Source organism: Phalacrocorax carbo, chromosome 18 (genome assembly GCF_963921805.1).
Source record: "Phalacrocorax carbo chromosome 18, bPhaCar2.1, whole genome shotgun sequence".
In the NCBI taxonomy this organism is placed as follows: Eukaryota; Metazoa; Chordata; class Aves; order Suliformes; family Phalacrocoracidae; genus Phalacrocorax; species Phalacrocorax carbo.
This window is the reverse complement of record NC_087530.1, coordinates 11,255,159-11,273,317: the sequence shown is the minus strand read 5'-3', so window position 1 is coordinate 11,273,317 and position 18,159 is coordinate 11,255,159. Positions and strand designations below refer to the sequence as shown.

At 52.3% G+C, this 18,159-nt stretch overlaps 1 protein-coding gene across 2 annotated transcripts in view; it reads left to right on the top strand.

Moving 5' to 3' along the window:
- The first annotated feature begins 1,738 nt into the window (after window positions 1–1,738).
- The window catches only part of TPRN (taperin), a 21,142-nt gene continuing 4,721 nt past the window's right edge, over window positions 1,739–18,159 (top strand). For both annotated transcript variants that reach the window (XM_064469014.1, XM_064469013.1), the window contains exon 1: window positions 1,739–4,115. In XM_064469014.1, the coding sequence (XP_064325084.1) occupies window positions 1,815–4,115 (2,301 nt within the window). In that variant the 5' untranslated portion in view covers window positions 1,739–1,814. The remainder of the gene's footprint in view (window positions 4,116–18,159) is intronic.

The window sequence follows — 18,159 nt, the reverse complement described above, 5'->3', positions numbered from 1 at the left end:
CTCTCCAGTCCTTAATACTGTTTCCCTGGCTCAGCCTAGGAAAGAAACGGTTGACAGAAATGATAGAAGGCTCTCAAATCTTGACTGGCAGGGGCGGAGATGAATAATGGCTGGATTTATTTTTTTTGTTGTAAAGTCAGGCAGGCGTGTAGTGAAACTGGCAGATGTCAGGTTCAGTCCCTGCAAAAGGAGGCGTTTTTCTTTGCACCAGGTGCAGATGAACTGTGGGATTCATTATTTCAGGATTTATGGGCTTTACACAGGCTCAAAAGCCAACCAGACAAGACCACGAAAGAGAAATCCATTGAGATCCCCAGAGTACAAAGGCACATTGTTGGCTCTGTACGTGCCTGAGCCATGAGTCACCAGAGGCGGGAAAATGTCACTACCCGCTTGCCCGGTCTTTATCCAACCCCGGGCACCCACCGCGGGACCCGGCGAGGACCAGGATGTGGGATGTGCATCGTGGACCCGTGCTTTGGCCGAGTACAGTGGGTCATGTGTAAACCTTAAATCACCCTTGTGTTATTTAAGATGAAGCACAGAAGAGCTGCCTCCTTCCATCTAGCTCTGGTTTTCCAGCTCGCAGCAGAGCAGCTCCTTGGGGCAGACAGCCCATCTGTGCATTGCACCGCTCCAGGCACACAGGCAGCTTTGGCAACAAAATACTATTTTCAGTAGTATCATTTCCGTGTGTCCTGTGAGGAAGGTGCAATTGCTCTGCTTTGGCACGGGAGTGCAAAGGTAAGAACCTTATCAGCAGGATATGGTGTGTTTTCAGCAGCCTGGCTGGAGCAGGGTGAAGTGGCTCACATCGAAGCAGCCCAGCATGCCGGGGTGCGGCCCTGCATCTCCTGGGCAGGCTGGGGCCTCGGCAAGTTCTGGCCAAAGGTTATTTACGTCACGGCGTGCCGTGCCCCCAGCGCCTCCCGGGCTGAGGATTACAGCACACAGCGTTATCGGCGGCATGGAAAGTCCTGAGCTGTTGTGCGATCTTTTCCTGATTGCACACACTTCCCGAAGAAACCTGCTGGTGGCTGATAACAGGCATTGCCTGGAAATAAAGCCGTGCCAGCACTTTTCCCCATGGTTTTGTGCCCAAGAAGCAACCACTGCCAAACAGCAAAGCCTGTGGGAAAAACGTTTCCCCACGCTGCTGCCGTGTGTCGTGGAAACCCCGACTTGTCTCCTCCAGAGCTCTCCTTAAAATGGTCCTCTGAGGGCCCCGTAAGACACTCCTCTGGTGCCAAGGGCTTATTCTGTGCCCACCATGCCCAGACACCTGCTCTTCCTCAGACTGTGGCCGAGCTGAAGGCGGGGTGGCCCCAAAAGACGTTTCTGGCTCCTGTCCTCGGCTGGCACCACGGAGGCTGGTCCGGGATGCTAAATGGACAGCAGGGAAGGAGCAGAGCAGGGTGTTTTGGGCAGGGTCGGTCACGATTGCTCCTGGCAGGCTGGAGACCCCCAGGCCTGCCCCAGCTCTGCCCCCCAACCCGGCACCCCAGCGCCCGGGAGCTGCGTGTGGGCGGGCAGGGACCCCGTTCCCCGTCCCTCCGGGCACCCGCACCAAAGCCCAACTGCTTCCAGCGCCCCCCGAGGGGCTCTCCGCGCCGGGCCGCGCCTGCCACGTCCCCGCGGCCGCGGATCTCCGCCACCGGCCGCCCCCTCAGGGAGCCGCCGGCCGCCCCCTCAGGGAGCCCGCCCCGCCCCGCCCCGCCCCGCCGAGGGCGGCGCCGCGGCCGGCGGCGGGGCCGGCTCAGGTGCGGCGCGCGGAGGCGGCGGCGGGGCAGGGCAGTGCTCCTTCTGCCGCCGCCATGAGCAGCGCGGAGCCGCCGCTCGGGGCCGGGCCGCGGGCGCAGCCCGCCTGGAAGCGGGAGATCCTGGAAAGGAAGCGGGCCAAACTGGCCGGGGCGGCCGGCGGCGAGCCCGAGCCGCCGGCGGGGGAGCGGCTGGTGGTGGCGGAGAGCCTCGGCCCGCTCCGAGAGAACCCCTTCATGCGGCTGGAGAGCGAGCGGCGGCGGCTGCGGCAGGGGCTGCCCGGGCACGGCCCGGGCGCCGGCCCCGGGGCGGCGCGGCCGCTGCAGCAGCTGCTGGAGCTGTACAGCGCCGTGCCCGGCATCCGCACCATCCGCGCCGACAACATCCTCATCATCGAGTCCCAGCCCGACGCCGCCGCCTGCTTCGCCGAGGGGGACGCGCTGCCCGGCCGCCGCCGGGACCCGGCCGCCGCCGCCGCCGCCTCGTCCCCGCCGCGGCGTCCCGACCCGCTGCGGGAGCTGCTGGCCCGCCGAGGCGCCTCCCTCGCTGAGATCCGCGCTGACCAGGTCGTCATCTACGAGGCGGCCGAGCTGCCGGAGCCGCCCGAGGCGGCCGAGCCGGGCACCGTCAGCCGCCTCCTGGAGAAGTTCGGGCAGCGGCCGCGGGGCCGCCGACGCCGCGGCGGGGAGGCGCTGACCGGGCCCGGGCCCGGCGCCGTGCCAGGCGGGGCGACTGCGCCGCCTCCTCCTCCTTCTCCGGCCGTGCCGGGCTCCCCCCGGGCCGGGCCGCCTCCTTCTCCGGCCGTGCCGGGCTCCCCCCGGGCCGGGCCGCCTCCTTCTCCGGCCGTGCCGGGCTCCCCCCGGGCCGGGCCGCCCCCTTCTCCGGCCGTGCCGGGCTCCCCCCGGGCCGGGCCGCCCCCTTCTCCGGCCGTGCCGGGCTCCCCCCGGGCCGGGCCGCCCCCTTCTCCGGCCGTGCCGGGCTCTCCCCGGGCCTCGGCCCCGAAGGTGGGACCGGGATCTCCGCTGCCGGCTCCCCCCCGGGCCGCCACCCCCCCAGCGGTGCCGGCCGCTCCCCAGCCTGCTGTCCTGCAGCCCGCTGCCCCCCCTCAGCCGGTCCCGGCTCCCCCTCGGGCTCGCACCCCCCAGCCCACGGCCCCTGTGGCAGCCCCGGCTCCCCCCCGGGCTGGCCCCCCCCAACCCGCAGCCTCCCAGGCAGCCCCAGCCCCCCCCAAGGCTGGACCCCCCCAACCCGCAGCGCCCCAGGCAGCCCCAGCTCCACCCCGGGCCGCAGCCCCGCAGGCGGTCCCTGCCACCCCAAAGGCCGCAGCCCCCCAGACCAACTGCTTTCTCCATAAGATTGGCTCCAACTCTTTCACTGTCACCCCCCGGGGGCTGCCCCCCGGCAGCCGCATCCCCGAGCCCGGCGCTGTCCCTGCCGGCCGTCCCACGCTGCCCAAGGGGCCGCCAGTGCCATCCGCCAGCGCTTCCCAAGCCAGAGCCAATGCCAGGAGGCCAAAGCCAGGGGAGGCCGAAGCGGCCGTGTCACCCCCACCCAGTGCCAGTCTGGCCCCCAGTGCCACGGGCTCCACCCAGCCGCTCTCCGCCTCTGCCCCCCGGGCCAGGGGCTCCTTTGAAATCCACCCAGCCCCCAAGCCTGACCTGGCCGCCATCCCAGCCCATGACCTGCAGGCCCAGGCCTTGGCCAAGCTGCGCCTGAATTCTCGCAATTCCTTCCTTTTTGTGCCCCGCCGGGAGGGCGGCCCGGGTCTGTCCCTGGCCCAGAGCGCCAGGCCGGGGCCACCGCCACCATCCTTGGAGGAGAAGGCACCGAAGGAGCCCCCAAGGGCTTCCGCCCCGGAGCAGGAAGAGCCTGTTGCTTCCCCACCGGCGCCTCTGGATCCATTGGTACCTGTGACTTACATTGATGACATTGTGGAGCCGGACAGCGGGGAGCTTTCTCCCAGGGCTGGTGTGGCTGCAAGGACAGGGAGCTTGGTGGATCACCCTGGAGGAGCTGGCCCAGACTCGGAGATGGAGTTTTCGTCTGTGCCCCTCTACAGACCCCACTCTGCCCCCCACCAGAGGGGAGGCAGCACCTTCACTGTTGTGCCCAAAAGGAAGCCCGTTACCTCAGGGCTGCAGACTCTCGCTGATGCCAGTGGAAGGCCGCAGCGGGAGGAAGAGGAGGAGGAGGAGGAGAGCAAAGGAAAAGGCAAAGCTATGGAGAACGCTGATGGGCCCCAAGCAGGGATGTCCCATAAAAAGCGCTACCCCATGGTGAATGAGATCGAAGTGATTGGGGGGTACCTGTGCCTGGAGAGGTCCTGCATGAGCAAGTCAGGCTCCCGCCGCAAGAAGGTAAAACTGCCTGGGGTGCCTCTGCACTGAACAGGCAGGCTGAAAGTAGCTCGGTGCTACTTCTGGCTAGTCTTTCCATGAAGCACCAATTGGGAAGATGGGCGGTGTTCTGGTCGTTTTGAGAGCCAGAGGCTTACCCTCAGGGAGGGGCACTGGGTGCTGTTCTACCAAGTAGATGAGGGTGGGATATGACCTGTAATAACTGCAGGGCCTTTCCCACAGTCGCTTCTTGGAGGTATGATAATGGAAAGTAAAATATTTCATGTATTGAGAGAATCGCGGTGAGTTACGTGGTTTGAACGGCTGCGGACTTGCCCCCTCTCTAGCTCTGCTGGTTGTGTCTGGCGGGTGTTGGACATGTTGAGCTCCCTGGGGTTACTGCCCAGCTTGTGACACAGTACAGCGGGCAGCATGGCATTGGTGTCTTCCCCGCATTAGTGATCTGTTGACAGAGGCTCAGGAATTAGGTCTTTATTAGGCAGAAAGAGATCAGCAGCAACTTAACTCCCCTTGATAGGATTATACCACCTGGCTGCTCCTTCTGGATGTGTAGCTACATTTCTGAAGATCCACAAGATGTTGATTGTTCCAAGTGTCTTCAGAGTGAATGCCAGGTTTTCTCACTACTTGGGATCTAAATTGGATCCTTGTGAGCCTTAAATTGAGAATTAACCATTGTACGGCTTGGTGAAATGCATCTGGATGTGATAAAGACAGTCATGCTGAAAGAGCGGGTTATTTTGCTGTGCCGAAGGAGTAGGCATGAATTGCTTGGCTCTAAAGGCAGCACACTGAGGTGGCAAACCCCGATTTCTAGGTCTGCAATGTGACATGTTTTTCCATAGCAGGAAGTTGTTTGATATTCCGTTACCTAAATTCGACCAAGTATTTGATGGACTGAATCCATGTGGGTGCCTGAGGCACTAAGCATTATAATTTGAGGAAATCCTTTGACTAGGATGCACCTCATTTAGAAAGGAGGTAGTGTCTGCTGTTTCTTGTGGCTTAACGTCATCAAAGTCCTTCATAAGAGCATGCAGTCTGTATTAATTTGATCATGACTAATGCAGGTAGCAGATCTGGAGCATAAGGGCAATGAGATCCAGAATAAGCAAATAAGCAGGAGTGTTGATTCTTGCTTGGTGCTCCTGCAGTCTTTCCTTGTCCTCTTACAGGGAAATGCTTGGTCAGACTGAAATTGTTCTGCTGCTTAAATACTTGATGGCTTGCACTCATTCCAGCTGTTTTCTTGGCTCTGCTCTGTTCAGTTTGGGGTATTAATTGGATTTACAGCAAATCAGGTGTGTGGTATAAATGGTAAAAGTATCAAGACAACAGTTATGGGTACTTTTAGGACGGAGCAGAAAATACAGAGGAAACCTTCAGGACAGACACTCTTAGATAAGCCTGGCTTATGCAGCCAGAGGAGCGGATTTCTCTGCAGTGTGGTCCTGTTGGGGCAGCAGCCTTGCTGGTAAAAGAAGAAAGCTTCAAGTAAGCAAAACCAATTAAATGGTGCGCAGTGGAAGCTGTCTGTAACAGTGCAAAAAGGAGGGGAGAGACGAGGACAAGGCTAGTGCAGCGACTGAATTGTTGAAGGTTGGTCAAACACTGGAACAGGAACCCAGAGAAGTAGTGGCATCTCCATCCTTGGAGCTGTTTGAAGCTTGCCTGGGGGAGCCTTGAGCTACTGATCAGGTCAGACCTGCTTGGAGCAGGAGTTGGGGCTGGAGACCCCTGGAGGTCCTTTCCCAACCTAAAATACCATATGAGTCTTTGAAATTGGTTAACAACTGTTTTGTCTGTTCAGTCTTGGATTGGTGTGACATTGGGCAGGTCATGTAGCTTCTCTGCCTATGTTCTTATCCACTTAATAGCATTAACAATCCCACTCTGCAGGCCCTCTGGAGATGAAGTGTGCTAAATGCCGCAAGATGCGTATACAACTAATGGCGTTCACTAAGAATTGTAGGTGGGGGATGTCCTGCATAAGAACTTGCACAAAGATCTCGTTTCTGAGAAGAGAGATATTAAAGGGCAAAGGAGGAACCGCCTGTTACATTGTAGAGCTCAGGAGGCTGACACAAACTGGGACACTTCAGAAAATAAAATCCAGCTTAAGGACAAGTAGTAGACACAGAAGTTTCTGGGTAAAATTAAATGTGGCAATGTAGTGGGAGAAACACCAGGTTTTCTTTCAGTTCCCTTCCTGCTAGGGGTGGCAAGTGTGGAGTTTGGCTTTGTAGCCAGGGATGCTGAAGCAAGTGGAAAGATTTCTGTTTACTCTTAGCCTAGAGGATGTTTGTGGCTTTCGCTCTGGGTAATAAGGCTGAGTGCTAATACCTGAAAAGGAAGGAGCCAGCATTAGGACGCATTTCTTGGTTTCTTCCCAAGAGATTGCTGTGTGTCACCAAGGCAACCAGCCAAAACTAAGCATCCTGATTTCTGGATATGTCGGGGTTTTCAGAAACTTGATTTTGGCCTGAACTGGGCAGAAGCAGACATTTCCTGTGAGCTGGAAGCTGCAGTTCTTTGGTAAAACCAATGTCCCTTTCTCTTTGGGGGGTATCAAAATAAAACCTGTTGCTGGTTTCAGTGAGCAGCTACCTGGGTCTTTTGGGTGATTCTCTCCAGGCAGACCTGCTGGATGAGCCCACCTCCTGCTGAGCATCTTCTTTTCCAAACCTTGCCTTGGATTTGCTGGAAGGTCTTTTAAGTATGCTCCAGGCTCAAGAAAGTGGTGTTTAATGAAACTTCTGATGACTTGGAAAGCTTCGTCTACTTGCTGATGCTCAGCAGGAATCTGGGCAAGATAAACTGTAGCATGAACAGCCTGGAAATGCTGCGTTCTGTTCCTGTGGATCAGTGGGGGTGTCTGTGCTTACAGTCAAAGCTAATGATTTATTAGGAGGGAGAGAGGCAGTTAGACTGATCTTTCTGTGAGATGCAAATGGTGTTTTTCTTCAAATGAGGAAATCTGGCCTCCCTTTTCTGTCTGCTTGTCTGGCTGCTGATTGCCAGGCTATGGTAGAGATGCCAGCAAAATAGAGCTGACTTGGTCCACGTCCTCCATGGCTTTTTAGGGTGAGAGGGTGGCTGGGACAGGGTGGGAGTGGGTTGCAGCGCTGCTCTGGGCTGCATTGGGGGAGCTCCAGCCCCATGCTCTTGGCTGCATGGCTGCTGACAGTGGCTGCAGGACTTGGGACTTTGCTGTGGCTTGAGGGATGCTGGTGGTGTTCAAGGCCTTTCAAGAAAAATAGCTTTATTGCTTCTTCCAGACACTTCAAGTATGTGAAGCAGCTGTTTGTTTTGGGGTTGGAGCTGGATCTTGAGCTGATGAGGGAGAGAGAGAAATGCTGTTCCTGTGTCAGAATAAAAAAATGGGTTCCCAGGATTCTTGTGCAACTAGAGCTGCTGCCGCGGGACAGTTGTTCACTCAGGGCTGTGAAGGCGAATGTGTATGAGTATGATGGGACACGATTAAGATCTGCAGGTAGAGGGCAGAGCCCCAGCCGTGCTCGTGCCAGGGACTGGGCTGCCTGTGTGGGCAGGGAGTTTGAGCTCTTGTCCTCCTCCAGGTGCTGAGGTGCACTTCAGGACTGTTCATCTACTCTGTGGCTGTTTTGAGGCTTCTCAAGCGGTATCACAGTTAGTTCAGATAAAGCAATGGGGCTGTGACTTCAGTTTGAAAATGAAGAGAACGTTTGCAGCTTGGAACAGAGGTGCTGGGTTTCAAGCGGGGCGCTGGGCAGCTGCTGGAGGCGGCTGGCTGAGCTCTCAGCTCTGGTGGTGAGGACAGGATACGTGCATACGAGTGCAAGGAGCCCTACTGACCTTTATTCTAAACAGGGAGTGGGGGAGAGGATGCAGAGCGCTGTTGGTGACCTCTGTTCAGTGCTTGTCTTCGTACTCTGTTATTACAGAGGAGTAAAGACACTTCAGCCTGATAGCAGGCCCAGGAGGAAGGGAAAGCTTTGGTGCAGGATGTAGATCTTTGGGATCTCGGAGGATATAATTTAGCTCGGCTGGGCTGACAAGACTCAATCTTGGTTTGGTTACCTGCCAGAACAATGTACAATAAAGTTGTCAGCAAGATAGAAATCTGGGTTTCTGTGAAACATGTGACTGGCATGTTGGAGCGAGTGATTGGAAAGGACTGCAAACTGCCGTGCCAGCTGGGGTCCTGAGGAGTAGCTCTCTGTCTTTAGGCTTTGCGTTGTCATCTTGCTGGAGGCTGGACTCTGCCCTGAAGGTCATGTACAGAATTTGCCCTGACTGCTCCTTCCTTCTGTCTTGTCACTCCTGCAGTTCATCCCAAGTCACAGTATGTTTGTCCTCTTGGGGATCCTGCAGGAAAGTTGACTTCTGGCCAGGCTGCCCAAAGTCCTGTAAGTAACAGGACTTGAGAGCCAACAGATGTCAGTTTGTTGTTGGTTTTAATCGTTTTTGCTTGTCACTGTTGGCAGTTTGCCGAGTGCTGGAAGTGAGCTGCGGCCTTGTGTGAACAAGGTTTACAAGAACAAAGTTGGTGGGATCCAAACAGTTGGGAGTCTAATACTTTCCTGCTTCTTTGCAAAATTGTCTTCAAAGATGTTCAGCTTCAGCTGAACTTCAAAAAGGTCTGGCTTTTGTGGACTGTAGCATTGTCCATTTTCTAATGTTTTGAGCTGTGTGATGCCTGAATATGGCTTCCAAATGCCAACTTAAATGACTATTAAATAAATTATTCTCAAGATCCCTCATCATGGGCAGGATTAGGTAGCAGTTTTGTTGGTCTAACCTGCAGAGCTTCTTGCTCTGTTGTTTTCCATCTGTTCAGTTCTGCTGGAGATGGTCTCCTGTGAGAACCAGGAGTAGGCTCGAGATGTTGGCAGAGATGAACACTTCCAACTATTGCCCAGACCTGTTTGGAGCAAGTCTGCACAGTGTGGAATCTAAATACCAGTGACTGCCTGAAGTATTTTTTTGCAGTGTATAACACAAATAAATTAACCACAACACAAGTAAATTAACCTGGTGGTGAAAGAAAAAATGTTTCTGCAAAAATTACTTAGATTCCCCTATTTGTGTGTTTTGGAAGGGACAGAACAAAGATTTCTGCTACTTAGCTCCCGAAGAGCTGCATATTCCTATTCTATTTGCTGTCTCATGGCTGTGCTCTGCTGAGGCAAAAGCATCTGTCACCTTTAAGGAGGGGCTGTAGTACGTATCAGATGTGAATGTACTGAATTTTTGGTAGATGAGGTCAGCAGTGACAAGTCCTGCTCAGAAAGTACATGTCTTGGGTGATCAGGCGTGGTCCCTCCCCTGCAGAGGTGATTTCCACTGTCAGATGTGAGCAGGCTGTTTCACCCAGACAATGCAATTTCCCTGCCCTTTTCTAATTCTGCTGATCTTTAGCTTATGGTATTGATGGCTGAAGACTCTAGAAATCTGGATCTGGTTGTGGTTATAGTTTGTAAACCACCTCACAAGCTGCACCTGAGGCTATTGGTGGGGAAGTAGGTTGGTTTTTGTTTCCCCGCTGCCTGCCAGCTCCTTGAAGTCCTAGTACTTTGTTGTACTAAACCCCTGGCAGAGCAGATGAGTCATATTTATCGCATCTCTGTAGTGGGAAATTTTCTGCGACTGAGGTTCTCCATGGCCTCCCTGTTCCCATGCTTTGCCTTGTGCTGCAGCAACAGCCTGAGCTGCTCCCAAATTCCCCCCAGTTCTCTTCCTCCAGTCCCCTGCTTGCAGAATCCACTGTTAGCAGCATGGGGAACGGGACAGAAGAACTAAAATAGAAACTGTTATGCAAGTAAGAGACAAGTCTGCCCTTGAAGCTGGTTAGGATGTGCCCAGGGCTCAGCCCGCCTCACATCTTGAGAGATTTGGAGTGCTTTGTGCTGTGAATTCTGATCACACGGATTACAGTTGATGTTATCTTAATCGGTTTCCTTTATCTGTGGACCAGATTGGAGATGGTTTATAATTTCCCTTCGTCTCAAGTATTCAGCTTGTCTGGGTTTTCCTCCCCACTCTGCTTTTTCCAGTACATGTCCCAGTGTTCCTGAGAAGTGCTGAGGAAGTACCCTCTCAGGCTGGCTCGGGCAGAAGGTCTGCTTGTCTGTGTTATACGTGGGAAATGGTGGGAAAAGTGAAAATGTTTGGTTTCCAGGTTCAGTGGCAGTAAAGGAGATCTTGGTAAGAGCTGCTGCAGCAGCATCTCCTTCACCTCTGGGGGGGTTGTGCTCACTCCCCTCCTGAGTGAAACCCGGGCAATTTAACACCTTATTTACAAACCCAGACTCCCCCCAGTGACCGCAGTGGGATGTGGGTATGCCATGAAGCTGTAACGATAATCACTGTTTGGACAGTTTGTGTAGGAGGATTCACGTGAAGCCTCTGTATCACACAGAAACTTCACAAACATCCTGGGAAAATCTGGACTGAAGGAACTTGGTGCTGATGTTTTCTAAGTGCCTTTCGGATGATCTTGGGAACTTGGCAGGAAGGAGCTGCTGTTCTGTAGGCATTTGAAGAAAAATCTCAGACATTGTGACAGCAGAACACTTGCATGCTTAGGGAAATTGTGTGGCTTGCAGCTAGTTAAAATGCAGGTCTGAAGGCATATCTGTGAGCCTCGTGGTGAACTTGCTGCACTTAGTGAATCCTCTTTGAGGAAGTATCTTTGCATGTTCGTAGTACAGAAAAAGGGCAACAGACACGAACTCTGCCGTGCAGGTAACACTGTTCACATCACTGAAGCCTTTTGGTCCTGAAGTCTAGAATGAGTTCCTCACCAGGGTGGGAAGTAATTAAATTCCCAACCTCCCCATATTTCCTGGGAAATGATGCTCCATCTGTCCCACTCCAGCTGGAGATTGTTCATTTGCACCAAACAGAGGTATTTGTTTGGACTGCTCTGGTCAGCCTCAGTAGCACAGAAATGTTTGTGGGTGGCACCTCCCAGCACTGCACCGCACTGTAGCCACAAATTGAATGCGCAGAGTTGCCTGTAAATCAGAATCCTCTGCTGTTTGGGAGTTTTGTGCATTGTTTACAAAGATACGAAGTCTTGACACTAATTGTGTCCTGTTTATGGCTGCCCTCTTTGTGTATTTAGATAAGATTTGTTTCATATATGTAGGGAGGTTTGTCCAATTCTTATGGGCCAAGTAAGTAATATTTGAATAGCTTGTTAAACTGTGGAAGGCTCTGGCTCCTCTGTCTGCAGATGTGTGAAGGAATGAAGGGATCCTTGGGTGAATAGTTGCTTTGTACCGTGTCAGACTGGGACTCCAACTGCTCTGTGGTTGTTTTTGGCGCTGGAATCTTCTTGTCTGACACAGTCAAGGGAAGAGTTAACAAAGCTGCCTGCCCTGCAGGACTGGCCCCACCCTGTCACTTCTCATCAGGAATTTGAAACTTCCCAGTGTCTTGTACAAGGAGTTTAATATTTCGAATCTCCATGCGTTGCTCCTGTCTACCATGTGCTTCAGATATTGATTACACAGAGCTGGCTTTGTGGGTTGCCTTGTAAATGGAGACTTTCTTGTTTTGCCTTGTGGCTTGGGAGCTGGGATGTGATCCTGGAGGCAGCCCCTCCTTTGCTGGCAACACAGTGCTTCCTTGACATGCTACTGCTGTAAATCTTTATTGCTGCTAGCTCTATTCAGTAACTAGCTCTGTGATGCAGTTAATAGAAGAGCAAAACTCAGTGTTACTCTTAAACACTTCTTGGAAAAGCAAGATCAAATGAGCCTGTAGTGGAGCAGCCAACTCCTGTGCCCCGAAAGTCTTCTTCTTGTACAAAATGACAAAAGAGTACATTTCTGAAGTGCCATCTGCAGTTTTCTGGGCATACTTGGGCTGCTTCAGCCATAGCAGTACAGGGTTAATCTGATATAGGAACCAAGCCTCAGGTCCCCTCCATTCCTAGGAGTACCTATCAGGAAAAAACCCTTTCTTCCTGTGTCAAGGAAAGGCTTTAGAGGTACAAAAGCTCCTTATCTTCTCCAAATGATAGCAGATGCCTTGGTAATTTTCTGATGCTGCTGCAGCCCCCAGGGTACTACTTCTGGCTGCCGCACATAGAGATCTAGAGATTGTGCCTTCAACGATTTGGGCTGACACCTGACCATGTTTTCAGGACAAGTACAGGCATGTAGATAAGCTCATTGCTAACTCCTATCAAATGGCTCACTTTCCCAAAAATCCTATATCTAAAAGTTTCAGAGAGAAAACTGCATTCCATGGGAGTTGTCTAGATCATTGACTGCAGGTTGCTAGTGAAAAAAATGAAGGTCCCTGGAGAGGTATGCAGTTTGTGAACTGCTCTTCCACCTCCTTTTACTAAATCTGCTGATATGTGAGACTGGTCAGGCTGGGTCAGGTGGAAAGACCAGGGTATGCTTTTTGGGGGGGATCTTTGTCCAACTTAAAATACCTGCTTCTACCTTCTGTTTCCATCTCAGAAGCAGTTATTTGTCTGTGCAGGGACCTTCCCCCTCACCCCATGGCAGTGTGGAGGTGGGAGGTTGTTCTGTGCTCTAAGGGTCTAAGAGACTTCCTCTTCACAGAGATCCTGAGCTCCACTGGGCAGAGCCTCCACCAACCTACCAAACGGTTGTTGGTGCTTGAGGAGTTCTTGCCCAGCTTGTGGGGCTGTTTCTTGCAAACCTCTGTGGGATGCTCTGTATCAACAGGCTTCCTGATGCGCTTCCTGATGCTGCAGTTTTCAGGTGTCTTGTGCTTTCATCTCATTGACCAAATCTTTAGTCAACCAGTAGAGCAGCAAATGTAGCAAACCTCAGTGTAAGACTGCACAGAAGCACAAGGTTCTTCAAAACACTGATTTTGTTCATGCTTGTTCTCTCAGAGATATCCATCAATAGCTCTTTTGTATTCGTGCTGAATTGTTGACCGCACTTCCTGCAGATATCAGCCAAAACCTTCCTGCTGCTGTTGCTGCGAAAGAGGGAGGCATTTGACCAGGTGTGAAAAGCTGCTTTAAATCACACCCAGCGGCATGGTTGCAGCCCATGCGTGTCCTAGGGAGTCGGTGCAGTTCCTAACTTTGTCACTTCAGGATTATATTACTTGGGGAGAGAGGATGCCTAGATGATAATTAGTACCTGAAAAGAGTAAATCTTTATCCCTGGGGCCTTCCTGCTGTTTGGATCTTGTGAAGTACTTGGGTAGCATAAGCATGTTACTGAAAAATTGCTGTGTCCCTCTTGTCACCATGCTGCAGCCACTGCTCTCTTACCTAGTCTGCAGCAGCAGTGGGGTGGATTTGGCTGTGCTGAAGGTACTGTTGATGTTAGCAGCGGCAGGAATGAACTCCAGCTTGTGCTTCACGACTTGCCATCCCATGTGGCTGCTCTGCGCACCGAGCAGGGCCAGCAGCAGTGCCCCTTGCAGCCTTCTGCAAGAGCCACGGGTTTGGGGCACAGCTGTTCGCAGTCGCTCTGCGGGGAAGGGGAGATGGGCTTAGTCATTTTCAGTCCCATTGTAGGCTGCTACGGTGGGGATCAATATGCTGACTGACTCTCCTTGCTGGAATATAGTTAAAGGGTGATTGGGTTTTTTTCTTTTAATGCCTAGAACAATATTTTTTCCCCCCTTACTGTTATAAAGTGAGGATTTGGATTGCTGAAGAGGTGGTTCTTTAAAAGGTGTAAAACACCCTATGTTATCACTTTGTCTTTGCCACATCTGCCAAGAAGCAAATGTGATAATGGGAGGAGAAGAGAAAAGCCACACTAAAGAGATTGCTTCTGGGGTTGAGGTTGCAGATTAACCCCATGATTTGCTCCTGAGACTTACCGAGATATCCCTGGTTTGTGAGAAGCCACAGGCTGTTTGCTCTTTCATTAACTGTGGAGCCTTGCAGGCTTTCCCACCTCAGCTTTTGGAGATGAGGTGTCGTCTGACTTCAATTGTTCATGTTGCAGGTTGGTTTCTGTAAACTGGTTATTTTTATTTCTAATAATAGTTAATAATGATTTCTAAGTCTAAAGACTAATAATTATTTCTAATTTCTCTGTACATGGGGGCTTTTTCATTGTTGGTCTGGGTGCAGACCAGGTCCTGACAGCCTGCATCCCCTGAAACAGGGTAGACTTTTTTTTCTAAGTGAGCTCTGTATGACTACTCAGATTTATGTTTGGGCAATATTTACCCTGGCTTTTCTTCCCTGGGAACTCTATTATGCATTTACTGCTCAAATCCTAGCAAATAAATAAATAAATGAGTGATTTTTGCTATGGCAACAAGAATCTGATGGCTGAGAAGCCATCAGATATTCCCTGAGAAGCCTGCCTTATTCTTCCCAATGTGGCTCTGATTGCTGGGCAGAGTATTAATATATAGATATATGGGTTTGGGTTGGACCCTGGTTTTGGGACACAGTTCTGGGTGAAGCATTCAGCTGAGTGACTAGTGACAAATCCCCGCAAACATCCACAGCTGAAGGGCGCAAAATTCTTCCTTTCCACAACTGGCAGCTGCAGCTGAGGCAGAAATGGGGGAACCACAGCTGAGACAGGATGAGCAGAGTTCTCTGGTTGGGCTTGGGTGCGCTTGGCTCTCCTGGGATATGTTTTCCTTCTGAAGAAAATGACCTCTGTTGCCTTCTCTGTTTCCATAAAAGTCTATATGGTCTGACAAGGGCCTGCTGGCTGTGCAAGTGTGTTGTCTGTGCCAATACTGGCTCTTAGTTTTTCTTTTTAGATGGTTCCTGGGACTGAATCTGCCTGTGTTCCCTACGCACAGTGCTCAGTTCTGCTCATTAGCTGCTCAGAGGGTTTCTTAAGGCAGCTGTGGTGACTCACGTGTCCCCTAGTTTTGCCTGAATAAGTTGTCCTCCACCTTCTGTTGGATCAAACACAGCTGCTTCATTCTTCCCCTGAAACCACCTCAGCCTTGGGGAGGGGCGCTCACGGAGGGAACCCAGGTGATCCCACAACAGGTTCATCACTTCGAGTTTTGGGGCTGCTCTTGGGGCTCTGGCTCTGCATGGGCAGGGCTGACTGAGCGTCCCCGGGGCGGGTGTGCAGGTGCGGGGAAGGCAGCCGCTAGGGCAGAGCTGGTTCGCAGGAGTCTGACCCTGTGCCAGTGCCTGCTTGTTCCTCCGGTGTTTGCTTTGCCTGGGTGCGTCTGAGTGCTTTTATTGCAGAGCAGCCATAGGGCTCTTCCTGCTTCCTGGTAGCAGTGCACTGGGTGCAGGGGCGTGCGATGCTACCGCAGAGCGAGCCAGCAGGGTTTTTGAGGGGTGGGTCTTGTGCCAGGGTGCACTCATGCCAAGCAGGACTGCCTGGCGTCAGCCTTTGCGTAGGCTGCGCTGACCCAACCGGAGGTGATGCTGAAGCAGCAAATTATCTAGTTACGAGCTCTCCCCCAGGCTGGGGCCCTGGGTTCGTGGGGCTGGCACCACTGTGGTTAATGATTGCGCTGCTGAATAGCTTCAGGATTGTCCCCCACAGTGTTGCAGCCTCTCTGCAGCAGGTACCTGACAAAGCCCAGTGGCAGAGTGTTCTGCAGGACACCCAGCCCGGCTCTGGGGAGCGAGCGTGGCTGGAGTTGAATTGCGTGTGGGCAAGTGGGAACCGCTTTAGTTCAAGGCTTAGGCTGGGCCGTTGGCACGCTGCCTCTGGGCGCTGCATTGCAGGGTCTCTCCTGGTCATGTCTGCTGCTTTCTACTCTTTGGTTTTACTCCCTGCTGAGAGTGTTTTCTCCTCTTGCGCTACACGCAGCTTTGGTCCAAACTGGACGTGGTCATTTTTCTTAGAGATTTCTTCCTGATAGCAGAAAACCAGGAAAACTTAGTTCCATCTCCCAAGCTGAAATTCTAAATATGAAGCACCTCTCTCCTGTCCCCTTTATCTTCCATGTTTAGCCAAGTAGATCTGGCCTTCAGCATAGTTGTCAGCACTGGGAAGCGGCCTGCGTGCAGTGGCTGGTTCTGGGATAGCTTCTGAGCTTCCAGGAGCCCTGGGCACCTCCACCCTCGTGGCCTTCGTGCCTGGCATCATCCCTGCAATTGTGAGTGGTTGCTACTCGCTCCGCTGCCTGGCTCGGATCAGGGAGCATCTAGGTCAGCAGCAGGGGTGAGAAATTCAGGGAACAGCAACTGGGATGCTCTGATCTTCAAGGTCATTTTATTCCAACCCTTTTTCTCTGAAATATAATAATTCCCCTCCCCATGTGTCATCTGGAGAAGGTCTTACCGGCTCTGGCCAGGGCTGCAGCAGGGAATGGGGAAAGGCAGCTGGTTGTCCTCTGTTATTTCCATCCTTCTCCTGGGAGCCAGCCTGTGTCCGAGTTACAGTCCTGGACTCGGGCAGAGTAGCAGTGCTGAGGAGGTGTTAGGTACTCGCTCTGTTACCTGGATTTGATTCAAGCTCCCCCCATTGCTATTCTGAAGAGCAGCAGTGAAACGCTCACTGCCTTGCCTTGAAAACCCCTGTCACCCACGTAGGTCCAGCACGTCTGCCTGTGGGCAGTGCAGGACATCCCAGTAGCAGGCTGGCTCCCGCTCACTGCTGGTTTGCGGGCTCTGTCACCCCATGCACTGGCACGTTCGGCTTTGGCAGGGCCCGTTGGCAGCAGCAGCATCGCACTTGTGCTCCATGCACAGTTGATGCAGAGAGGTGGCTGCTGCTGTTGGAAGAAATACATGCATCTGGGCAGCAGATAGGTGCTTGGGGCCACGTGTCGTTTCTCAGGCCGTGGTGTATTTTGTATATGAGGGAAACTGCAAATAAGGCACATGGGGCAAACGTGCTGCACTTTCTTCTTGCATCAGAAGAAATCTTCTGAACCATCCAGCTCCTACAGCCTGTCACAAGCAACCATGTCCTTTTAATTTTGTTCATAATTGTATTAGCTCAATGTTAATGTAGTTAGAAGCAAGAAGTAAAGGGATCACAACACCCTTGTAGGCAGCTGGTTCTGAACCTTGATCTGCGTTGGCTAGAGACTTCCCTACTTTTGGCTTAAGTTTATTCCTGGCAAACTTATCCTCCTTGTTTGTCTGTTGTATGCTGCCACCAGCAGTTCTTCTCTGTTCCTTGGTGTTTATTTTCTCATTGTACTCAAAATGAGCTGTTACGCTTTTTCTCAACTTTCATTTTTGCCAATGATGTGAACAGGCTGAATCTCCTTTCCACCTGTTGAGATGACTTGTAACCAGATCTTCTAGGCAGAACGGTAGATAAAGATTAGGAATGTGTAAGGCTGCAGGGGAACAACCCCTTCCCTCAGCTTTTTCTTTCAGCTTCGAAGAGAACATTGGAGTTATTGCATCTGGGTTTAGGTGTTCTGCTACAGGACAGATGCAGACACTGGAGTAAGTCCAGTGGAGGCTACCAAGGTGCTCCTAGGGCTGGAGAAAGTGGCATATGAGGGGAAGCTGAGGGAGCTGGTTTGTGTAGCCTGGAGGAGAGAAAGGGAGAGTCCAATTGCTGCCTTCCACTACCTGTGGGTGTTACATGCAGGATGGAGCCAGACAGTCCCTATTTCCAGTAGAAATGCCCTGCTTTGTTCCTGTTTTATTTAAACCATCCTAATGATGATTACAGTTCTGTAGCCAATCCAGAATTTTCTTTGTTATTCACAGTTGATGAACTTCTCTTAGAGTAAGGGTTGATCTTAAACATTGTCCCGTTTCTAGTGTTCTTGCTCTCCAGTTTTCTGAATGACACATAAAATTTTTTCCTTGATAAACTCCCATGTTGGAGTCATCTTCATTCTCAGTCTCCCAGTTATTGTGCAAAGGTCACTAGTGAGAGTACTAAATAAAACTGTTTTCCAAACAGAACCTATGAGTACCGGCCACTTGTCCAGTATTTTCCCTCTCTACTACCACCTGTTACCATCTCTCCTTTAGCTGCTTCCATCTTCTCACTTCTGGTCTTAAACCCTGTTTTATCTAGCTTAAATAGCTTTTTTTGCCATGATGTCCTCCCAAAAATGTAGTCCTGATCGCTGATGTTTTTGCTGTCTAGAGCATGGGTACACAAATGAGTTGGCAAGCAGTAGGGATGTCTCCTTTCCA